General features: G+C 53.1%; 2 protein-coding genes and 1 long non-coding RNA gene across 4 annotated transcripts; 2 read left to right on the top strand and 1 right to left on the bottom strand.

The window, feature by feature from the left end:
* The first annotated feature begins 25 nt into the window (after positions 1-25).
* Lrwd1 (leucine rich repeats and WD repeat domain containing 1) lies at positions 26-9,427 on the top strand. Its single transcript, XM_052754015.1, has 15 exons — positions 26-226; positions 1,475-1,709; positions 2,169-2,285; positions 2,783-2,923; positions 3,173-3,277; positions 3,982-4,104; positions 4,184-4,298; positions 4,994-5,103; positions 5,371-5,578; positions 6,047-6,119; positions 6,211-6,351; positions 8,523-8,614; positions 8,741-8,896; positions 8,981-9,093; positions 9,183-9,427. Exons 1-15 carry the CDS (start codon positions 147-149, stop codon positions 9,321-9,323), a joined length of 1,950 nt encoding a protein of 649 aa, XP_052609975.1. The 5' UTR covers positions 26-146; the 3' UTR covers positions 9,324-9,427.
* Positions 9,428-9,605: 178 nt separating this feature from the next.
* On the bottom strand, positions 9,606-15,249 carry Polr2j (RNA polymerase II subunit J). The gene is made up of 4 exons (XM_052754020.1): positions 15,116-15,249; positions 11,919-12,008; positions 10,304-10,478; positions 9,606-9,804 (listed from the first exon to the last, which is right to left on the bottom strand). The coding sequence occupies exons 1-4, from the start codon at positions 15,166-15,168 to the stop codon at positions 9,769-9,771; spliced, it is 354 nt and encodes a 117-aa protein (XP_052609980.1). The 5' UTR covers positions 15,169-15,249; the 3' UTR covers positions 9,606-9,768.
* Positions 15,250-15,337: 88 nt separating this feature from the next.
* Positions 15,338-21,744, top strand: LOC128120260 (uncharacterized). 2 transcript variants are annotated; one of them, XR_008221814.1, is made up of 2 exons: positions 15,338-15,550; positions 16,253-21,744. It is a non-coding gene; the product is annotated as an uncharacterized LOC128120260 (long non-coding RNA). The 2 variants fall into 2 exon arrangements; XR_008221813.1 differs by having other exon boundaries at positions 15,338-15,560.
* The last annotated feature ends 145 nt before the right edge of the window (positions 21,745-21,889 follow it).

Here is a 21,889-nt window from a genome sequence, read left to right as displayed (position 1 = left end):
CGCGCGGCAGGCGTTGTGCTTCCTTCCGGTCGCCACGGACTCTAAAAGGGTTTGCTGTGCGCCATCTCCTGGGCTCCGCGGCTGCGGGCGGGCGTTAGTGACCGGACTTCGTGGAGGCGCGGGTTCGGCTGAACCCTCGGACACCCATGGCTCCCCTCACTCAGCGGCTGCTCTTTCAACGCGGGCGACCCAAGACCAACAGTCTGGGGAAGATCCGGAGTCTGGAGTAAGAGCTGGCGGGGTTGAAGCGGATCCCGGGCGCGGGGTCCTGCGGGGTCCTTTCCCTTCCCGGGTCGCCTGGTGGGCGGGGTCCATGGCTCAGACCCCTCCCCATCCCCGCCTGTCCAGGTGACTCTGTTAGCGGGGATTCGGGCGCCGGTGGAGCCTGTGTATCTCGCGCCTAACGGAGATGCGGGAGATACGGGCAGGAGTCAGGTGGACCTGGGTCGGGCTCCCTTAGCCCTGCGGAGGGCGGAAAGACTGTAGAGCACTCACTGGGATGTTGAGGAAGCCCGGGGAGCACGGAAGGAGCCTGCAGGAACGAGGAAAAGCATTCAAGAGGGAACTTGGAGGCCTTGGGTTCTAAAGTCGTTAGGAGATCTAGCACTCGAGGACCCGTCGCAAGACAAACGTCGGGCGTTGGAAACTAGCCAGAGCTACAGGACCCTGTCTCAAAAAGACATTTTTTTTTGGTTTTTCGAGACAGGGTCCCTCTGTGTAACAGCCCTGGTTGTCCTGGAACTCGCTTTGTAAACCAGGCTGGCCTCAAACTCACAGCCATCCATCTGCCTCTGCCTCCCAAGTGCTGGGATTAAAGGTGTGCACTACCATGCCCACTAACAAAAGATTCTTCAAAGGAGGGAAGTCGGGCCAGAGAAATGACCCCTCAGGTAATGGTGCCTGTCACCATGCCTGAGTTCAATCTCTTGGACCCAGACGGTTGAAGGAGAGAACCAGTTCCCTAGATCCGACCTTCTCACCCACACCTTGGACTGTGGCCATCCATACACACACACCATACACGCCACACATGCACAGACACACTATAATAAATAAAAATGTAATTTTAAAAATGGGGGAGGCTAGAGCTGCAGATGTAGTTCAGTTCGTAAGGTGCTTGTCCGACATGCACAAAGCCGGAGTCTCCATAGGGTTCCATCCCTGTCACCACCTGAACTGCTCCCGAGTGGTGGCACACGCCTGTCATCCCAACACTTGGAGATAAGAGGCAGGAGAGTAAGTTCAAGGCTTTCCTGGCCTGCACAGTGAGCTGTGGATTGATTGGATCTCTTGAGTTTTGAGGCCAGCCTACTCTACGTGGTGAGTTCCAGGCTAGCCAAGTCTAAAGGTAAGCCCACGCTTACTCTTCACCATAAGAAGAGCTGGGTGCAAACCCCTCTGGGGCAGATGGGGGTTAGTGAAAGGGTCTGGCCAGCCTCCTGAGCTTTCTTGATCTCTGCCCCCCTCCCCACAGTCTCTCAGGGCTGGAGCTGCAGTCAGAGCACTTGGACCCCAGTCTCCTGGGGCGCCTGAAGCAGCTGAAGGAACTGGACCTCTCCAACAACCTGCTGGAGACGCTGCCTGCCAACCTGGGCCTGTCACATCTGCGCATCCTTCGCTGCGCCAACAACCAGCTGGGGGACGTCACTGCCTTGCACCAGTTTCCGGACCTCGAGGAGCTCAGCCTGGAAGGCAACCCCTTCCTGACGGTGAGAGGGAGGTCCGGCCAGCTCCATGGGGCAGACTCAGGCTTCGCTATTTCTTTTGGGTTTTGTTTTGTTTGAGATGGGGTCTCATGTAGCCCAGGCTGGTTTCAAACTAACTGTGTAGCCAAGGATAGCCTTGAGCTTCTGATTCTCCTGCCTCTGACTTCCTGAGTTTTGGCCATGCTCCACCAGGCCTGGTTTATGTAGTACTGGGGATCAAACTCACGACTTTGTGCAGCCATGAAATCAGTCTCTCATCTGGGCTATGAACTCACTCTGTTTGGGTTTTTGTTGTTTTGCTAGTCTGAGACAAAGTTTTGCTTTGTATCCCAGACCAGTCTCCACCTCTGTGTATCCCAGGCTGGCATCAAACTTGCAACATCCTCCCATACTCACCCTGAATATTGGGAATACAGGCATGGGGCACTACTCCTGGTTTTCACCTATTCCTCCATCCTTTAGGTCAACGACAACCTGAAAGTCTCCTTTCTCCTGCCCAAGCTACGCAAGGTCAATGGCAAGGATGCGGCCTCCACCTGCTCACAGGTGGAAAACCTAAATCGGGAGCTGACCAACAGGGTGAGGACAGTGGGAAGTGGATGGAAGGGGGGTCCTTGGTCACGTCCGCAGGGTATTGAGGGGGGACAGAAGTGGATTTTCGGGGGTGTGTAACAGAGGTCTTACCCTGACAGCCTCAAGTCTGGTGTGTTGAGTTTGGATCTGTCGCTTCCTATGTTTGGAGGCCCTGTCTCCGAGGTGCACAGCAGGGAGGCTAGAACTTTGCAGTGAGCTGGTTTTTTAAGACAGGGTCTTGCTGCATAGCCCAGATGGCCTAGGACTCTTCTGCCCCCGCCTCCCAAGTGTTGGGACTCCCACTCTGCCCAGCTGAACCAGGCTGGTTTCAATTCATGTGACTTAGGTTATGCTAGTAGAGCGTAAGAGACTGTGCCTGCAGAAGCTTCCAGAAGCTAGGATAGCCAACACACCTTGTGCTCAGAAGGAGATAGGGTGGAGGTGCCGTGTATGGCCAGGAGACCCAGGCAGGGCCGGCCTGGATCTGGTCCCCCTTATTCCAGGTCACAGCTCACTGGGAGAAGTTCATGGCCACCGTGAGCCCTGAAGAGGAAGCTGACAAATTCCAAGCTGACTTCGTGAGGTCTGCCATCAGGGATGTGCATTATGGCCCTGAGTCTCTCAGCGAGTTCACCCAGTGGCGGGTATGTCACTGGCGAGGGGACAGTGTGCTGGGGGTTGGTGGCTTCCCTGGCTCTCGGTTGTCCTGGAGAAGTCTCTGGCTCTGATGGATTGGGGGACAGTGGGGAGTGAGATGGGTCAGGGAATGGTAGTCCTTGTGCCAGGGAGGCTCTTTTCCTCCTCTGAGAGGCACCGGCTCCCTGTGACCAGGTGTCAGGGGAGAGGCTAGGGGCACTGAGACTGTGCTCAGCTGAAGGCCTGGCCCCATCCAGGTGCGGATGATCGCCGAGAAACTGGTGGCCTCAGGTGGGGCCGAGGTACAGGAAGCCAATGTGCCAAAGGAGCCTCCACAGGCTGCAACTGTCTCCAAGCTCAGGGTGAGTGTGTTTGCACACGGCTGTGAGGGCCCCGGGCCTTTGTGAGCTAGAACACAGAGGGTCTTCTACGTGAACTCAGGTGATGCCCAGGTGTCTGCATCAGCCTTCCCTTGCTGTAGCAGCATACTGGAAGCAGTCAGCTTACAAGAAGGAAGGGGCAGTTTGTTTATGGGCTCAGTCCATAGTTGCTTGGCTCCAAGGCTGTCCATGTTGTGAGTTCACACAGCAAGGATGTCTGCATCTCACGGCAGCCAATGTCCCTTTCAAAGGGATGCCTCCCAGTGACCTACGTCCCTCCACCTACACTGTACTCCTGAGTAGCCCCATAGGCTGGTGACGCAGCTTTTTAACCTTTGGGTCCTTGGAGAACATTTCAAGTGTCCAGCCCTAACACAGGCCAAGTTCCCCAATGACAGTGGCTCAGTTCTTGCTTTCCATATTTTTTTTTAAAGATTTATTTATTTATTATGTATACAGCATATGTGGCTGCAGGCCAGAAGAGGGCACCAGATCTCATTACAGATGGTTGTGAGCCACCATGTGGTTGCTGGGAATTGAACTCAGGACCTCTGGAAGAACAGTCAGTGCTCTTAACCTCTGAGCCATCTCTCCAGCCCGCTTTCCATATTTTTGAGGGTGTAGTTCAGCCTGTAGCCAAGGGAGGAAGCCCCTGGGGCACGGACACAAGTCCCTACTTTCCACAGGCCAGAAAGGTGGCCTCAAAACGGCCAGATAATTTCCCACTAGACCTCCCTTCCACCAAGCGAGTGTGTTCCTCCCCACCGGCTCAGACAGAGAGCAGACCTGTGGACTTGGATGGAGGCCAGGTAAGCTCCCCACGTGGCAGGGGGAGAGTGCCCGAGGAAGCCGGCCCCGGGGCAGCTGTGACCACCTCTGCCCCCACAGGCTGCCTTGCACCTGGAGCCCCTGCACTTCCTGCAGTGTCACAGCAGAAACAACAGCCCTAAGGACCTGGAGACCCAGCTGTGGTGCTGCGCCTTCGAGCCAGCCCGGGAGGAGGGTGCGTGCTGGGCCCGAGGGAGGGGCGGTGGGAGGGGCGGTGGGGGGCTCGGGTCACACAGTGCTGCTCCTCAGTGCTCAGTGCTCAGTGGCAGCCAGAGATGAAAAGATACCTGGGAAATTCAATGAGATTGGTCTTGGGTAGAAAGAAAGGGCTGAAAGTAGGCGGTAGGCGCATGCCTTTAATCCCAGCATTCTGGAGACAGAGGCAGGAGGGTCTTTGTGAGTTCAAGGCCAGCTTGGTGTACAGAGCAAGTTCCAGGACAGCCAAAGCTATGCAGAGAAACCCTGTCTCGGAAAAAAAAAAGGGCTAGAGAGACGCTCCCTGGCTAAGAGTGCTTGCTGCTCTTGTAGAAGACTGAAGTTTGGTTCCTAGCATCTGCCATGGGCTGCTCACAACTGCCAGGAACACCAGCTCCAGGGAATTTGATGCCCTCTTCCGGCCTTTGTGGGCACCTGCACTTACGTGCACATACCCCCATATGAAACAGGTACATAACCACTTTTTTTTTTTTAAGGTAAAAAGGCCATGCATGTAGTATAGTGGTACAGTGCTTGCCTATCACGTGAGGTCCTGGTTCTCTCCCCTGTAACGCAAATAATAATAATAATAATAAGTGTCCTGGAGGCTAGGAAGAGGGACTATAGGGGAAAACTTACAGAAAAGATGTTTATGTGGCTGATACTATAAAACAGGGCACTCAGGGGCCACTTCCCAGACTGTGGCCACATGTGGTGGAGAGGCTGTTTGTGTGATAGACTGCCAGACGGGCATCGTACTCCATAAATACAAGGTACCAGGCGAGGTGAGTGCCAGGGCCCTCTTCTTGAAGACTGTTGGGTCCTGGGACAAGAGCCCTGAGCTTGGAGGTCCAGGATAAGCTGTTTCCTGTGATTTAATTACTTCGGTGGGGATGGAACCCAGTGTCTCAGGCCCACTAAGAGTGCTCTGCCTCTGTGCCCTTCCCCCAGCTCCTCAGTCCCCACAGCTGTGCGTCACTGCTCCAGGCCAGCCCCGTGAGCAGGCTGCCACTCGTTCCCTGCTCACGACCATTTCCTTCCACCCTGGGCAGGAGTTCTTCTCAGTGGCCTGGACAGCCCTGACGGTGGTCACCCAGGCAGGCCACAAGAAGCGCTGGAACATGCTGGCAGCTGCGGGCCTGCGGGGCATGGTCCGGCTGCTCCACGTGCGAGCGGGCTTCTGCTGCAGTGTCATCCGGGCCCATAAGAAGGCCATTGCCACCCTCTGCTTCAGCCCAACCCACGAGACCCACCTCTTCAGTAAGACCCTCACCTCTGAGCTTTCTCGTCATCAGTCTTTCTGGCCTGGTGGCCTGTGTCTCTTTTTGGGGGCGACAGGACTCACAGGATGCTGGGCACAGATGACCTTGGTCAGAAGTGAATTAGCTTCTTGGCCAATGAGGATATCCATTTCAGCATGCTATGTGGCTTTGACGTTTCCTAGCAATTTGGGCTCTTCTGTTTGTCTGCCTGGGACCAGGGGAGATCATCCTGCCCCTCGGGTATGATGAGCCCAGCAGAAGTACCCAGATACGCTACAAAGATGGATGATGCTGTGCTCATTAGGTTCAGGCAGGACTGTGGGGATTGTGGTCCATGAGTTCTTGTCCTAGCCACAGTCTGCCCTTCCTGCCTCTGATACACTAGTTGAGGGACCCAACCCACAGACTCATCCTGCAAGGGGGTGGGAATCTTCTCAGGGCTACCTCTTTCCCCATCCCTCCTCAGCTGCCTCTTACGACAAACGGATCATCCTCTGGGACATTGGGGTGCCCGACCAAGAATACAAGTTCCAGGCTAGGTGAGGCTGTGGACTGGCCCAGAGAGGGGCGGACTGCTGAGGGCGATGTTGGTAGCCCACAGCTCATGGTTTTCCACACCCACGTTGGCAGCCAGCTCCTCATACTCAGCTGCAGCTCCACCCCTTTGCGGCTCTGCCCTGTCGCCTCCTGCCCAGATGACCTCCTGCTGGCTGGCTGTGAGGGAGGCTGCAGCTGTTGGGATATTCGGCTAGACCAGCCCCAGAAGCAAAGGTGAGGATGCCTATGATGCCTGGGATGCCTAAGAAAACCCGGCCCCAAAGCTTGGGTGTGCCAGGTTCACGTGGGCCCTGGGCACACCACACCTCTGCTTGGGCTGCCTTGGGGACTCTGTTCAGGGGCTGTTCTCTTCACCTTTAATCACCACATTGCAAACAGCTGCCTGAGCCCTGGTCCTGCATCTCAGCAGTGTGACTCCTGCCCTAGCATGGTGTCCACATCTGTGAGGAAGGGACAGTGAGGTATATCCCAGGGCTCGTGGAGAATAAAGGTAGAATGTACCTAGGGAAGCAGCTTTGATGATGAACCTTTGTGGCTCATCTGCCCATGTGGAAAGCCCTGAGTGCTCAGCATAGGGTTCCTGCCCTCGGGGCATGGCGGTCAATGTGAGGGCTGGGGCTGTAGCTCGGTCTGTAGAGTGCTGGGCATGCATGAAGCTGCCAGCACCATGTACCAGGTGCAGTGGTGCATGCCTGTTAGCTCTTGAGAGGATCAGAACATCAGAAGTTCAAGGTCATCTTCAGCTCTGAGAGTTGGAGGCTAGTCTGGGCTACATGAGCTCTTGTCTGAAAACCAAGTAAGGCCCCAGGGGTAACTTCTAAGGAGTCCTGACGGTGCAGCCTGGTGACTGATAGAGGAGTTCTCAGAACTGCTCTGCAGAGCCTGGAGTTGCTGGAGGACAGCAGTGTGCAGCCAGGAGAGAGCTCTGGACCACCTTGGCCTAGATGAAAATGGCACTGAGTGAGGCTCCCCAGCAGTGGGCACCGAGTTTTGTGGGCTATGGTACCAGCAGAATCTGGTTTGCCCTGCCTGTCTCAGAAGCCCATGAGTAAAGATGGGATTTGAATATTAAAAGTGTCCCTTCATTCAGAGCCAGCAATCTGGGAAGCCTGAAGGGGGGGGTCTGCCTCCCCTCACCTGAGCAATCTCTAGTTAGCATAATCTCCATCTTCATGTGGGTTCCAGGTATCCCAACTGATCACAGGGTTTGTGCAGTGTTGCTAACCCAAGCCATCTTGTCCTTATTTAGCTTTTTTTTGGGGGGGGGGCTGGGGGTCAGGGGGATAGTGACAGGGTTTCCCTGTGTTGTCCTGGCTGTCCTGGAACTTGCTCTGTAGACCAGCCTAGCCTCAAACTGAGATCTGCTTGCCTCTGTCTCCAGTGCTGGCATCAAAGGTGTGCACCATTCAGAAAGCACAGAAATTCAGGGCCACTCCCTGTCCCCCAGGTCCATCCCCATTAGCATTCTTTCCTTTCTGTGCAATGAAGGTTATTGCACTGACTGACTTGTGTCACAGTGCACACATCACAGCATGCAGGAGTTGGGTCTCTCCTTCCACCGTGTGGTCCCAGGATTGAACTCGTGTCGCCAGGCTTGGCAGCAAGCACCATTACCCACTGGGCCATCTCGTCATCCCGAGCTCTTAAGTACACTTGCCTCCCTAGCCTTTATAAGTGCCAGTCTCAGCATAAGGAATAGCCCCAGGGTGCTGACAAGACACCTCCTTTCAGAGGGGCAGCAGATGTGGCAGCAGCCAGCTGCTTGTGGACATAGGTTCGCCTGCTCGTCTGTCACATCTTAGCTACCTCTCCACTCCAGATTCTGCCCACCCCGATGCCTTATGGTCTCCTGCTCCATCCAGATGTGTCCTAGCCCGAGTCTGCCCTCTGGGCAGATGCCAGGATGTCTCTGTAATGGAAGGCCCATGTCTTACCAGATGATACCAGACCCAGCATTTTTGAGACAAGGTCTCACTGTGTAACCCTGGATGGCCTGGAACTCACTATGCAGACAGGTTTTGTTTTTTGCCATTGTGTGTGTATGGGTGGGGTACGTGTGGGGGTTAGAGGACTTCCTGGAGTTGGTGTTCTTTCCACCCTTACCTGGGCTCTGGAGGTTAAATCCGGGCACCAAGCTTACATAGCAGTCATTCACTTACTGAGCCATCTTGCCAGTGAACCCCTCCCTTTACACAGCTGTTCTGCCCTTAAGTGGTGGAGGGGGCCACTTCTGGCCTGCAGTCCTGGAAGACAAGCCTGTGACTCACACCCCAGCAGGTGGCTCCCCTTCAGGACAGAGCTCAAGCTCTCTGGCCCAGGGACCAGGCAGCTCCTGGGTGAGCCCGTGGCTGTCTGTGCATGGGTAAGGGTAATGTGTTCTGCAGGGTGTGTGAAGTGGACTTCGTCTTCTCTGAGGACTCGGAGATGGCGGGACAGAGAGTGGACGGGCTGGCGTTTGTGAATGGCGATGTTGTAGGTGAGTGAGCCCAGCTGGGACAGCCTGGGCTGGGACTTCCGCTGTAAGGGGGTGCTGAGGTACCTATTGGGGAGCAGGGAGGTTGTGGTGACCGCCAGCCTGGGCTCCCATCTCCTCTCCCTACAGCCTCCAAAGGGAGTGGAGAGGGCATCATCTACCTGTGGAGCTGGAGCCAGACCTGGGCAGGCCGGAGCAGCCAGCCTGTGCTGCCTGTGGTCGTCTTGGCCCGGCTGCAGTGGTCATCCACCAATTTGGCTTACTTCTCACTCAGCACCTGTCCAGGTGAGCCCGCCCACCCCATCGGAGGGGACCCCCTCTTCCCACCCCCGCCCCAGCCCCATCTTAGGCCCCAACTTGTCCTGGCAGACAAGCACCTCGTGCTGTGTGGGGATGAGGAAGGCAGTGTGTGGATCTATGATGTTGAACACCTGCTGAAGCAGCCACCTCCACCGGCCACAGCTCTGCAGGCCCCGACACAGGTACTGGTGGGCACCCTGCGGGCCCTTCCTGGGGTCCTTGGGCTGTTGCTCGGTAGGCAGGAGCCTAGTGCCTTCTTTTTCCCCCTCAGATCCTGAAGTGGCCTCAGCCAGTAGCACTGGGCCAACCCGTGACCAAGACCATGGTAAACACAGTAGTGGCCAATGCAGCCTTTACCTACCTCACTGCTCTGACGGACTCCAACATCGTGTCCATCTGGAGGAGTTGCTAGCTTGCGCAGGGCAGTGACCAGGGACACGGCTTATTACTTGGGGCTAGTGGTAGAGGTGTTTGTACCAGTGAGTGTTTTTATTAAATTCTCTATTGTGGACTAGAGGCCGGTGGAAACTGAGTGCAGTCCCACAGGCCTTACTGGGTTCCTACCTGGATTAACTCGGGTAGGCCCAGCAGCCCCAGGTTCTGCCCCAGCCTGTGCTTAGGGTCTCTGTGTGCCAGGTCACCTGCTGTCATCAAGTCTGATGGCCCACATGCTGCAGTCCTCTGTGCCCATGGGTCTTTTCCTGCTATACTTTATTAGGAAAATACCAGTCTATGTACAGAAGAGGGCCACAGGCAGCCACAGAGAGCTGAGTGTGGCTGTCGTTATGGGTTACGGAGAGGGCCCTGAGGATGTATGCACCAGCCTTACAGCCATCAAGCAATACTCCTTTTAGCCGCTACTCGATTCCTTCCTGCTTGTCCTTGATGGCCACCTGAAGAGGAAGGACAAAGGCAGTGACTTCACTGGAATGTCCCCAGTGTCCCTGTTGTGTGGCGCCAGGAACCTGGCCCCGCAGTCCTCCAGAGCATACAGCGTGAGGCAGAGAAGGTTCCAGAGTGCCTCAGCAGGTCCGTCCCCCTACCTGCCCTGAGACACACGCCTGCTGCTGAGGGCTAGGCAGGGAGCCAAATGGGATATGCCCGGCAGGCTGAGAGCCTCAGAACGTGTGGCTGACCTTACACTGAGGAGCCCTGACAAGGACCCGTGACTCCTCCCCTCTGATGAACAGCAGTCTCAGAGGCCTTATGAACCAGAGTAGCCAGTGTAGGTGGCGAAGGGGAAAGAGATTTTGGGGATGACACCCCAGGCCTTGATTGTGCCACTAAGTCACACCCCAGCCCCTCATTGGGGGATTCTAGTGGGGGTGAGGGGGGACAGCTTTACTGTTGAATCACGCATCACAACTCACAGGCCCCTGCCCAGCTCCTCACCCGGAATCGTTCCTCCAGAAGGGAGAGCTCACTGATGAGGTCTGTGATGGCGTTGGTGAAGGCCTCCTGGGGACTGTAGTCGGGGGTGGTCTGCACACGAATGATGATCTTGTGCTCCAAGGGGTGAGGGACTTTGTAGCCGGCAAACAGCACCTGTGGGTCCTTCAGCAGCTGCCTGAGAAACATAGGGACACTTTGAGGCAACCCTGGCAGGCTTTCTAACCAAAGCAGCTCCCTGCCCCCAACTGTGGATGAGTGAGTATGGGGGTATAGGCCTGCCAGCCCAGCTGCTCAGGACTGTAAGTTCAAGACCTGCCAAGACCAGCCTGGCCAACTTAGTGAGACGATCTTAAAAAAATACAACGGGCTAGCTAGGGGTGTGGTTCAGTGGTAGAGTACTTGCCTGTCATGCATGAGGGTCCCTCCCAGCACTGGGGGAGGGGAAATCAAGTGAAAGGGAGCCCTGTTATCTACAAGACCAAGGACCCTCATCATGGAAGCTGAGAACCACACCTAGGCCAAAACATGGCCAGCATTGAAGCGGCCACAATACAAAGCCCTGCTCCTAGGTAGAGCAAGCAGGGAAGAGAAGGGCCAGGCTCTGAGAGTCCTCAGGCAGCTGTCCATATACATGGTCCTTTTCCACAAAGCTGAGGGAAATGGAGAACCAAGGTCATGGGCTCTAACTGGCCCCTACCATACATATCTGAAGAGTTGTAGGATGGGGTTAGAGCATTGGCTGCTCTTCCAGAGGACCCTGGCTCAATGCCCAGCACCCCCAAGGTTGGCTTTCAACTAACTCCCGGGGGATCCAACACCCTCTTATGGCATGCAAGGGCACCATATGGTATACAGATGTATATGCAGGGGAAAAAACACCACCCATACAACAGCACAATGGTGGAGCACATGTTGCTCTTGTAAAGAATCTTGAGTTTGGTTCCCAGGACCCCTGCTGGGTGGCTCACAACTGCCTATAACTCCAGCTCCAGGACAACCTCTTCTGGCCTACTTAAGACACTATACTCTATATACATTTATTTTGTGTTTTGAGACAAGGTTTCTCTGTATAGTCCTGTCTGTCCTGGAACTCACTCTGTAGACCCTCACAAGAGCTCTGCCTTCCGAGTGCTGGAATTATAGGTGTACAGGTGTGTGCCACAATACCCATCACCCCTTGGCCTCTTGATGCCCATTAAAATGAAAACCTGCTTTGCTGGAGTGCCCTGAACTTGATCTTAGCCAAAAGACCAAGAGGTGACTGCTGGGGCTCCCTGCCAAGTCTTATCCTACATGAATAAGCCGGCATGAAGCTGATGGGTCTTACTTGGCCAGGATCCCAGCAACTGGAAGGTATAAACGAGGATCAGGAGTCCCTGACCGGGTCATCCTCTCTTATGAGTCAGTCTGAGGCCAGCCTACACTACACAAGACTGTCAAAAAGCAGAAGCCCGCCGCATGTCAACAGACCTGTCAGCGCCAGGTTGGGAGAAGTACCTGATTTGATGTGTCAGCACAAGCTGAGGAGAGCCAGAAGGCACTGTCCCATGCCGTGTACTCAGCCAACAGAGCCCAGTTATAGCCCCGCCCCCAGGGCCTCTGGCCTGGGACTTACGATTTAATGATGTTCCCCAGAGTGTGGTCTTCTTTGTTGATGGTGAACAAGCAAGCATTAGGCACCTTAGTGTCCTTGTTAATGGTGATTCTAGAAAGAGACAGGCAAACACTGAGGGTGACTGCTTTCCCAAGCCCACAGCCAGCCTTTGTGATGCTGGCGCTGATCCTCCAGTCAATGTCCCCTGGGGTTTGACATCCTTGAAACTGCAGTTCAGCTGTTCCCACCACCCCAGAAACCACCTGACTCTTCCCACATGCATTCGTTGCCTTCAACTAGCTCTTGACTAAATTCCTAGAAGACAAAAACAGCTGAGTGGCAGCACACGCCTTTAATCCCAGCACTCAGGGAGCAGAGGCAAACAGATCTCTAGTTCCAGGACAGCCTGGTCTACACAGAGAAACCCTGCCTCAAAAAAACAAAAAGAACCAGATCCCTAGCCTCCACCCCCCTAACAATATAAGGCAGACCCAAGTCCATCATTCTGCAAGTCCAGCTATCCCCTGCAGTACTAGGAATTGAACCTAGGGCTTCAAGCAGGCTAAGCAAGCCCTCTACCACTGAGCTACAGGCCTAGCCCTTGGAAGCCTTTTCAATCAGTTTCCTCACCCCTAAGGGACCCCGGGAGAGCGCTGGCATGCCTCAGTCATCCACCATTTACCTGGAATGTGTAAGGCTCTGGGTTTCATCCCTACCTTTCCCCGTGCAAACCAAACAAGCAAGCTAGGCTGGCCTGATAGCTCAGACCAGTCATCCCAGGGACTGGGGACAGAGGCCTGAGAAAAGCCTCGCTGTCATCCTCTTGCTTAAGGCAGGGTCTCGTTTGCCCCTGGGCACACCATGCTGGCACATGTAGACACTCAGCACAGCTCTGAGACGGGTCCTGGAGATCCACCCGCAAGTCCTCAGCAAATGCTTTGAGCTATTACACACGGAGCCATCTCCCCAGCCTCTCCAGAAATTTAAAGAAAGTGAGGGCGTGGGGAAAGCTGGAGTGAGCCCGGCAATTGCAGTGCCAGGCAATGGTGGCGCACACCTTTAATCCCAGCACTCTGGAGACAGAGGCAGGAGGATATCTGTGATTTTGAAGCTAGCCTGGACTACAGAGCAAGTTTTAGGACAGCCAGGGCAACAGAGAGAAACCCAGTTTTGAAAAACAAAACAAAACAAAAAAGCTGGAGTGTAGCTTAGTGATAGAGAGTAACACAGCATGGGCCAGACCCTGGGTTCAATCCTCAGCATGACAAAAAAAAAAAAAAAAAAAAGGAACCTTCTCTACCCCATGATGGCCCCTTATCTATACATCATCTATACACCAGGGACCCGACCCCACCCCCACCCTCCACACAGGATTGCTCCTTTTTTCTTTCCCTGTTTTTTTCAAGACAGGATTACCCTGTATAAAGTTCCTACTGGAACTAGCTCTGCAGACCAGGCTGGCCCCGAACCCAGAGATCCATCTGCCTCTGCCTCCTGAGTGCTGGGATTAAAAGGCTTGTGGCACCACCACCTAGCTGAGAATTGCTTTTTTTTCTAAAGCAGAGTTTCTCAGACATAATACACAAACATGTATTGCCTTTGTCCACACCTGTGTCTAATCAGTGGACGACATCCTGCAAACTGTCAGTTCTTTCTACCATACTGGTCCTGGGGACTGAACTCAAGTCATTAGGCTAGTCTGTGGGTGCCTGTACCTGAGCCATCTTGCCAGCTGGATACACGGACATTTTAGACCTAACTGTTCTTTTCTGAGAGGCTGTCTAGTACACCAAGGTCCTTAACAGCATCCTTGGCCTCTACCCACCAGATGCCAATAGCAACCCCGTTGGGACGACCAGAAATATTTCCAGACACGGCCAGATGCTCTTGCTGATGGGGACCAACAGGGCCTTCAGTTGAGAATATGCCCTCAAGGGAGGCTGAAGTAGCTAGTAAAGGTCGAACACAACACCCTGCATAGAAATCTCTCAGGAGTGGGAGGTGTCAGTTACAGGACTGCAGCATACACTGTGCACTGCACAAACTCAGAGACTCTCCTTGAAGAGCTTCATTATTAATTGCCTGGCTGACTGGTTTGGGGATGAAATGAGCCCTGTGCATGCTAGGTAAGTAATCTACCACTGTGGTGTACCTCTATGCATTTTTTATTTTTTATTTATTTATTTTTTTTTACATAGGGACTCACTTTAGCCCAAGATGACTTCCAAGAAGGGGGGCGGGCACCCAGGGCTGGAGAGATTGCTCAGTGGTTAAGAGCACTGTTCTTCCAAAAGGACCCAGGTTCAATTCTCAGCACCCACATGGCAGCTCACAACTGTCTGTAACTCCAGTTCCAGGGGACCTGACACCCTCACACAGACTTACAGGCAGGCAAACCACTAATGCACATAAAATATAAAGGGGAGCACTCAGGAAAGAAGGGTTCTTAGCCACCTTTTGAGATAGAACTTCTGAGTCATCAAAAGGGTGTGCCCGGCTACCATTAGGACAATTACATGCAGCCGGGCACAGTAGCTCACGCCTTCAACTCCAGCACTTGGGAGGCAGAGGCAGGTAGATCTCTGTGAGTTCAAGGCCAGCCTGGTCTACAGAGAGAGTTCCAGGACAGGGTAACACAGAGAAACCCTGTCTCAAAAAATATATATATAAATATATGTTTAATAAAAATCACCAACTCTGCTTCATTAAACCGTAGCGTCCTGAAATTCTTTTTAGCGTGGAAGTCACGAACCTGAGTTTGGCCCGGATCCCTAAAAATCTAGGGGAAATCCTCAGTCTGCTGAGGAGTGTGAGGAGGAAGCTGTGTCTCCGTCCCTTCACCGCTGCACATCATGATCCCCCTGCCTCAGTCGCCAAGTGCTGGTATCACAGGCGTTCGCCACCTACGCAGTGGGATGTGATCTCTAAAGCCATCGCTGAGTAGCCTGAATGACGGTCTTGCAGACCAGGGAAAAGAATGCCCAGAGGGAAAGGGCTTTGGAGCCTGGCACTCTGGGTTCGAATACAGTCCCAACCACTCCCGAAGTGTCTGGAGCAAGGGACTCAATGTCCCCGAGCCTCAGTTTCCCACTGCAAAACGGGTGCACTCGCCCATGCCTCGCACCGTCGCCGGAAATTCGGCAGACGCGCACGGACGGAGCAGATGCTCAAAGCCAAGCCCGCTTCGGCTTCGGCTCCCCCGGTCGGCCTCCACTTACTTCTTCTCGCCCTCGAAGAGCAAGAACGACTCGAAGGCCGGAGGAGCGTTCATCCTAGCGACGCGCTCTGCCTCCTAGACGCCAACCCGCAGCCGCCGTCACCCCCCAGAGCCCCGGAGCGCGACCACTTCCGGGTCACGCAGACGCGGTTGCTCATCAGGGTAAGCGGCTGGCTGCGCGCCCCCTGGTGGACCGGATGACCTTCCGCGGGCGCACGCGGGCAAGGCCGGCGGAGACCGCGAGCTGTGCGCACGCGTCAGTCTCGGAGTGCCCTACGCCGCTTTCACCCGGCCACGATTTGGCGCCTTGTTCCAGCACCGGGAAGGTGCTGGAGTCGGAGCTGTGTGCGTAAAGTCACCTGTGTGGGCTGCTGCTGCAGGACCCCCAGCTGGGTCCTTGTGGAGTGTGCTGGATGAGGACCAGGGGAGCAGGAAGGTGTGTCAAGGTGTGTGTGGGGGGGCGGGGGGTTGGGGTGCCAGTGGATCCTCTCTTGAGCACACGGGTAACTAAAAGCATGATGAAAGCCTGGCGCCTCTCCCATTTTCTCGGCGATCTCTGGTGGCAGTTAGTGTCTTCCGTTTTTCCTATTTTTAAAGATTTCTGTTTGCCTGTCTGTGTGGCACGTGTATGCAGGTGCCTTTGGAGACCAGAAGAGGGTTGGGTCCCTTGGAGCTGGAGTTACAGATTACAGGTGGCTGTGAACCATCCAAAGTGGGTTCTGGGAACCTAACTCTAGTCCCCTGTGTTCGGCTGGAAACACCCCCCCACCCCCCACACACACACTCCTGCTCGATCCGGAAAGCCCCATTCCTCTCTCTCCAAACCCCACCCTCTCAGAGAATCTTCAACAACAACAAAAAAAGGCACCAAAAAGCCCAGTTCCGAATTCTTGGTGGCTGTGGCATCTCCTCTCCTAAAGTTGCCGGTAGTCAAAGATCCAACCTATAGCGTTCAGTTTTTGACTATACTTGGGCACAAACCCAGCTTGTGGAAGACACATCATCACCCCTCTCCTTCAGGGTATACAAGCTCCCTGCTTAACCTTGGCCGTGTGACTTCTCTGCCCTTGATATTTGGGGCCGGGGGCTCACCAGGGACTTGTTTTGCTCAGATAAACCTGTTCTTTAACTCTTTCAGCTCAGTTTGATCTGGCTTACTGTGTTGGCAGAGAAACCCATTATCGGGGCACAGAAAACCTATTACCCTGAAAGAGCAGTAAGGCTCTTAACTGCTGAGCCATTTCTCCAGCCTCCGTGATGGTTCATCTTGTCAAAATCATCGTGGAAGCAAATCTCTAGGTCGGGCCAGCAAGACAGCCCAGTTGAGTAAAGGTAGTGTCACCAAGCCTGACTGCCTGGGTTCAGTCCCCAGGACCATGTCATGTGGTGGAAGTTGGGAACCAACCGCTCTGACGTCCCTGTGTGGTGGATCTGGACATCTGGACGCACACAATGTATAATTAAAAAAAATACCACTGGGTGTGTCTGTGAGGTTCTAGACAGGTTTAACCGAAGAAGAAAGACTTACTATTAATGTGTGTGGCTCCATCCTAGAGGCTAGGGTCTCAGACTGAATAAAAGAAGTAAACCATCTCATTCTGTTTCCTGGCTGCAGATGGCAATGTGACCAGCTGCCCGGCTGATCCCCACCATGATGAACTATACCCTTCCCTAAGATGCTTCTGTGATGTTTGTAGACCCAGCAATAAGAACAGTAACTGATACAGTCTCCCAGTCGTTGGGATCACAGGCAGGAGTCAGCCTATCCACTGGTATGCGAACACTAAAGAATCACTGTATCGCATGGATGCCTCCGGAAACACGTGAAGACGATGTCAGGTGCCAGAGGGCTTTGGAGCCCTTCACACACTGCGCCACGCTCTCCCTTGCCTCTGCACATCGGCATGTTATTTCCAGAGTATCTAAGAACCGGTGATCCCTAGCCCAGCTCATCCACCTTCAAGGCTGAAGGTCCGAAGATAATGCAGGCGTCTTGCTCGGCTTGTATGTCTCCTTTCAAACTCAGAAGAGGAGGAGGAGGAGGTAGAAAGAGGAGGAGGCCATCCAAGGTTCTCCAGTCACAGCCCAAAGCTTGTAGTCACCTTCCATTCTAGGAACAGCAGAGCCTTGAAGACAGATCACCCCATGAGTAAGAGGAGTCATCTCATGGGAAGGAGCTTGACCTTTCAAGCAATAAGGATTTCTTCAGACCGTCCCACAAAACGGCTGAGAAAATGAGAAACCAGACCACGCCGTGACCAGTACCGCTTGATTATTGTTTGTGTTGGCTGAACTGTTTATGACCCTGGGGATGGAACCCGGGGCCTTATGTATGCCAGGCAAGTGTCCCACCACGGAACTTCACCGCCAGCCCGAGTGCGATTTTGAGCATACCCTTTGAATTCAGGCATGGTGGCTTTGGGGATGGCGTCAAGAGGATCAGGAGTTCATCCTCAGCTGGGCAGTTGAGTTTGAGGCCAGCCTGGATGACATGAGACATTGCCTCAAAATAAAGGGGCCAGAGATGTGGATCCGTTGGTAGCTTGCTTGCTGAGCACACAGGGAGGGAGCACTAGGTTTAATGCCCAGCTCTGCATGGCTCACACCTGTAATCCCAGCACTTGGCGGGGTGGAGGCTGGAAGATCAGGAGTTCAAAGTTATCCTTGGCTATATAACAAGTTTGAGGCTCTCCTGGCTATATGAAAAACCCTGTCTTAACTCTTCCAGAAAAAAAAAAGATTTTATATATATATATATATATAAATAATACACACACACACACACACACACACACACACACACACACACACACACGAGCGATACACCACTTGGGAGCTGAATGCCATCTATTCTTCCCTCTGTGGTAGGAGCGGAACTGCAGCCAGGGGGCGCTGCTGTGGAGACGCTTTTCAGTTAGGGACATCTCGGAGGGAAGATGTTGGCTGAGTGTGGCTAGAACAGTGGTTCTCAACCGCCTTCCAGATGCTGCAACCCTTTAACACAGTTCCTTGTGTCATGGGGATCCCCAACAATAGAATTATTTCCATTGCTAAATTCCATTGTAATTTTGCTACAATAATTACATGAATTGTAACGTAAATATCGGATATTTCCGATGGTCTTAGGCGGCCCCTGTGAAAGCCATTTAACCCCTGAAGGCTTGTGACCCATAGGTTGAGAACGGCTAGTTTAGATGACCACCTCCTGGGCTTCTCGTTCTTCAATGGCATGAAGGCCCTGCCCACCTGAGAGCTCCAGCCACAGAAACTCAACACGTGGCCTGGGTCTCATGAGGAAAGAAAGTGACATCAGTGATACCCACTTACATCCTAATCACCCCATTCCCAATCCCAAGCGTCCATCACCACAGCAGATAGAAAGGGACGTGGTAGCCCAGCTCTGCTGTATAGTCTGGGAGGACACCCCAAACAAAGGGGCTTTGTGTGGGGGCTGGAAAGAGCTATCAGGCTCCAAGCTCCCAGAATGGAGGGGTGTGGAGAGGAGTGTTGGGACAGCAGTTGGTGTAGAGAGCCGTGCACGGCCGCGCCTCAAAGATGGCTTCTGCCTTCCCGATGGCAGGCGTTCTCTGGGATAAACAACTCCTTATATGGCTTGGGCGTGGAATCTGGCTTGCTTGCGTATGTCTGACCCTATCGGCATTGTCCACGTGGCACTACGGGGTTGGTTGCCCAGTGGCTATAAAGGGCGTGGGCTGGCTTTCCCGGGAGTCAGAAGATGGCTTTCCCCGGGGTCAGAAGATTGTTCAAGGTTCCTAAATAAACTGCTTGGAGAAGAGCCCGGTGTTGCGTCTTCCTTGCTGGTCGAGGCGGACGCGACAAGTGGTGGCCCGTACGGGGAACCTTTAAGGCTCAGAACTCTTCGCAGTCAGGGCAGTGCACTGGTAAGTCCCCAGGTAAGGTGGGGGTCCGCGACAAAAGTGGGAAAATTAAGTAGAGCCGCGACAAAAGCAGATGGGAAAATTAAAACGTAGAGCCGCGACAAAAGCGGACGGGAAAATTAAAGAGTAGAGCCACGACAAAAGCGGATGGGAAAATTAAAAAGTAGAGCCGTGACAAAAGCGGACGGGGAAATTAAAGAAAGTGAAAGCAGGTGAAGGCAAAAGTGCTGCTAGTATCATGGGCGCAACTTCTTCGCACCCAATTTTTCTGGCTCTTAACGAGCTGCTCCTTTCAAAGAAATTAGAGATTAAGAAGAGTACTTTAGAAAGATTTCTAGAGGAATGTGATGTTGTGGCACCCTGGTTTGCAGTTTCCGGAAGCCTCACGGTAGTTTCCTGGGAAAAGTTGGGCCGTGATCTAGACTTCGCTGCAGAACAAGGGACGCTTAAACATGGGGTTAGACCAGTTTGGAAATTAGTGAGAGGGTGTCTCGAAGACCAGCGCTGCAGCCATGCGGTAGAGAATGGGCAGGCAGCCTTAGTAATGTTGCAGGAGGAAAGATCAGAAAAGGCCATGTCTGCTAAAGCAGCGTCTACCAGAAGTAAAACAAAAAAGGAGGAAGAAAAAACAAGGTTATATCCTGACCTTTCGGACCTAGAGTGTTCCGAGTCCCCTATCTCTTCCCCTGATTCTGATGATGCAGAGTCATTATGTGAAACCTTGCAGAGCATGAGAATAAGAAAGAAAAGGGGTAGAAATAAAGGAGAAAGAGAAAGAATTAAAGGATGTGAGTCTGAGTGTGGAGCCACTCCCTCAGCTCCTCCACCATATCTGGAATCTGCCTCCATGTCTAGAGTTGTCTCTATGGGGAATTCTTTTAACCGGAGGTTTGGAGACAGGTTAGAACTGAAATGCAGCTAGCTTGCCCAATGTTTCTCAATGCCCAGACTCAACAGAGATACCATGAACCTTTGGATTTTAAGGTCATCAAGTCTCTAGCGGAATCTGTCCGGACTTATGGCATCACAGCCTCATATACTGTTGCTCAAGTGGAGGCTCTGCACAGATTTTGCATGACTCCATCCGATTGGATGAATCTTGCTCGAGCATGTCTCAGCGCAGGGCAGTATTTAGACTGGAAGGCATTTTTGATAGAATTTGCCAGTGAACAAGCTGCGATTAACAGGGCTGCAGGTGGAGGTCAAGCAGCTTGGGATGTAGACATGCTGCTGGGACAAGGCCAGTTTGCCAATCAACAAAATGGATATCCACAGCAGGTTTATGACCAGATAAATCAACTAGCAACAAGGGCATGGAAGTCCCTACCTAATAAAGGGGAAGTGAGCGGCAACCTTACGAAGATCCTTCAGGGACCTATGGAACCTTTTTCAGATTTTGTGGCCCGCATGGTCGAGGCTGCAGGCAGAATCTTTGGGGACCCAGATGCCGCGATGCCGCTTATAAAGCAGCTAGTTTATGAACAATGTACCAAAGAATGCAAGGCTGCGATCACCCCTTATAAGAACAAAGGTCTAGAAGTATGGATGAAAGTGTTGCAGAGAATTAGGGGGACCTCTAACTAACGCAGGCCTTGCGGCTGCAGTTATGCAACTTAGTAACAAGAAAGGAGGGAACACTGGGGCATGTTTTCGGTGTGGAAAAATGGGCCATCTCAAACGTAGCTGCCCTCAAGGAAAAGGTAACTTCTATAGTTTCATTAAACAGTATAAATAAGTAGATGTTAAAATGTTATATGTGAGTTTGTAAAAATGTGTAAATGTTGAGTGTGAGTTTAGGCTTAAGCACATGTTATATGTGAGTTTGTGAAAAGGTGTAAATGTTGATTGTGAATCTAAGCTTAATGTATGTGGTGAAAGAACCTGAGACACAGAAGGTTAGTGTCCCAGTAGACTGCAAAGTAGGCAGTCTGAATGGTTTCAAAAGTTTCAGAAGCCACTAAGAAGCTAAGAATGATGGATGCCAGAGCCAGCACAACAAGGCATTTGCAGCTGAGATCTGTGGAAAATCAACGCAACACAGAAAAACCTGAGCTAACAGCGAAAACGGTGCGGTTTAAAATTACTGACTCCGCAGATGGGAGTACAATTAGTGGAGTCTGATTTTAAAGGCCCTTTGAAGCCGGGCACGGTGGGTTTATTGATAGGAAGATCCTCCACCACCATAAGAGGTCTTATTGGGATCGTGAATGGCTTATTGGGATCGTTGCAGGCTAAATTTTCTCTTTCCCGTGTGGATGCGCGCCAAGTAGTTAAGGCCAAGGCATTGTGGAGCGTGCGCATCGGTCCCTCAAAGAAATTCTTCAAAAACAAAAAGGGGGAATAGGCCGTGACCAAACCCCAAGAGAAAGACTCTCTCTGGCATTATTCACCTTAAATTTTTTTAATTTGGATGCCTCGGGAAGTTCATCAGCAGATAGGCATCATAATCCACACAGCCCTATGAAGGCGGGTGGAGGGTGTAGCCGGCGTCCGGCTTCCGCCTTCCCGATGGCAGGTGTTCTCTGGGATAAACAACTCCTTATTTGGCTTGGGCGTGGAATCTGGCTTGCTTGCGTATGTCTGACCCTATCGGCATTGTCCACGTGGCACTACGGGGTTGGTTGCCCAGTGGCTATAAAGGGCGTGGGCTGGCTTTCCCGGGAGTCAGAAGATGGCTTTCCCCGGGGTCAGAAGATTGTTCAAGGTTCCTAAATAAACTGTTTGGAGAAGAGCCTGGTGTTGCGTCTTCCTTGCTGGTCGAGGCGGACGCGACAAGTTGCGAGCTGAAACAGGCATGGCCCTAGGTAATATGGAACAGAAAACGAGAGAAGGGACCGCAGAGAGGCCATGCTGGGGACCCCAGTCCTCGGTCAAAC

Source organism: Peromyscus californicus, unplaced genomic scaffold, assembly GCF_007827085.1.
Source record: "Peromyscus californicus insignis strain IS unplaced genomic scaffold, ASM782708v3 Scaffold_2__1_contigs__length_46816999, whole genome shotgun sequence".
Taxonomy (NCBI): domain Eukaryota; kingdom Metazoa; phylum Chordata; class Mammalia; order Rodentia; family Cricetidae; genus Peromyscus; species Peromyscus californicus.
Note: the sequence above shows the minus strand (reverse complement) of the source record. Positions and strands in the feature narration are given on the sequence as shown.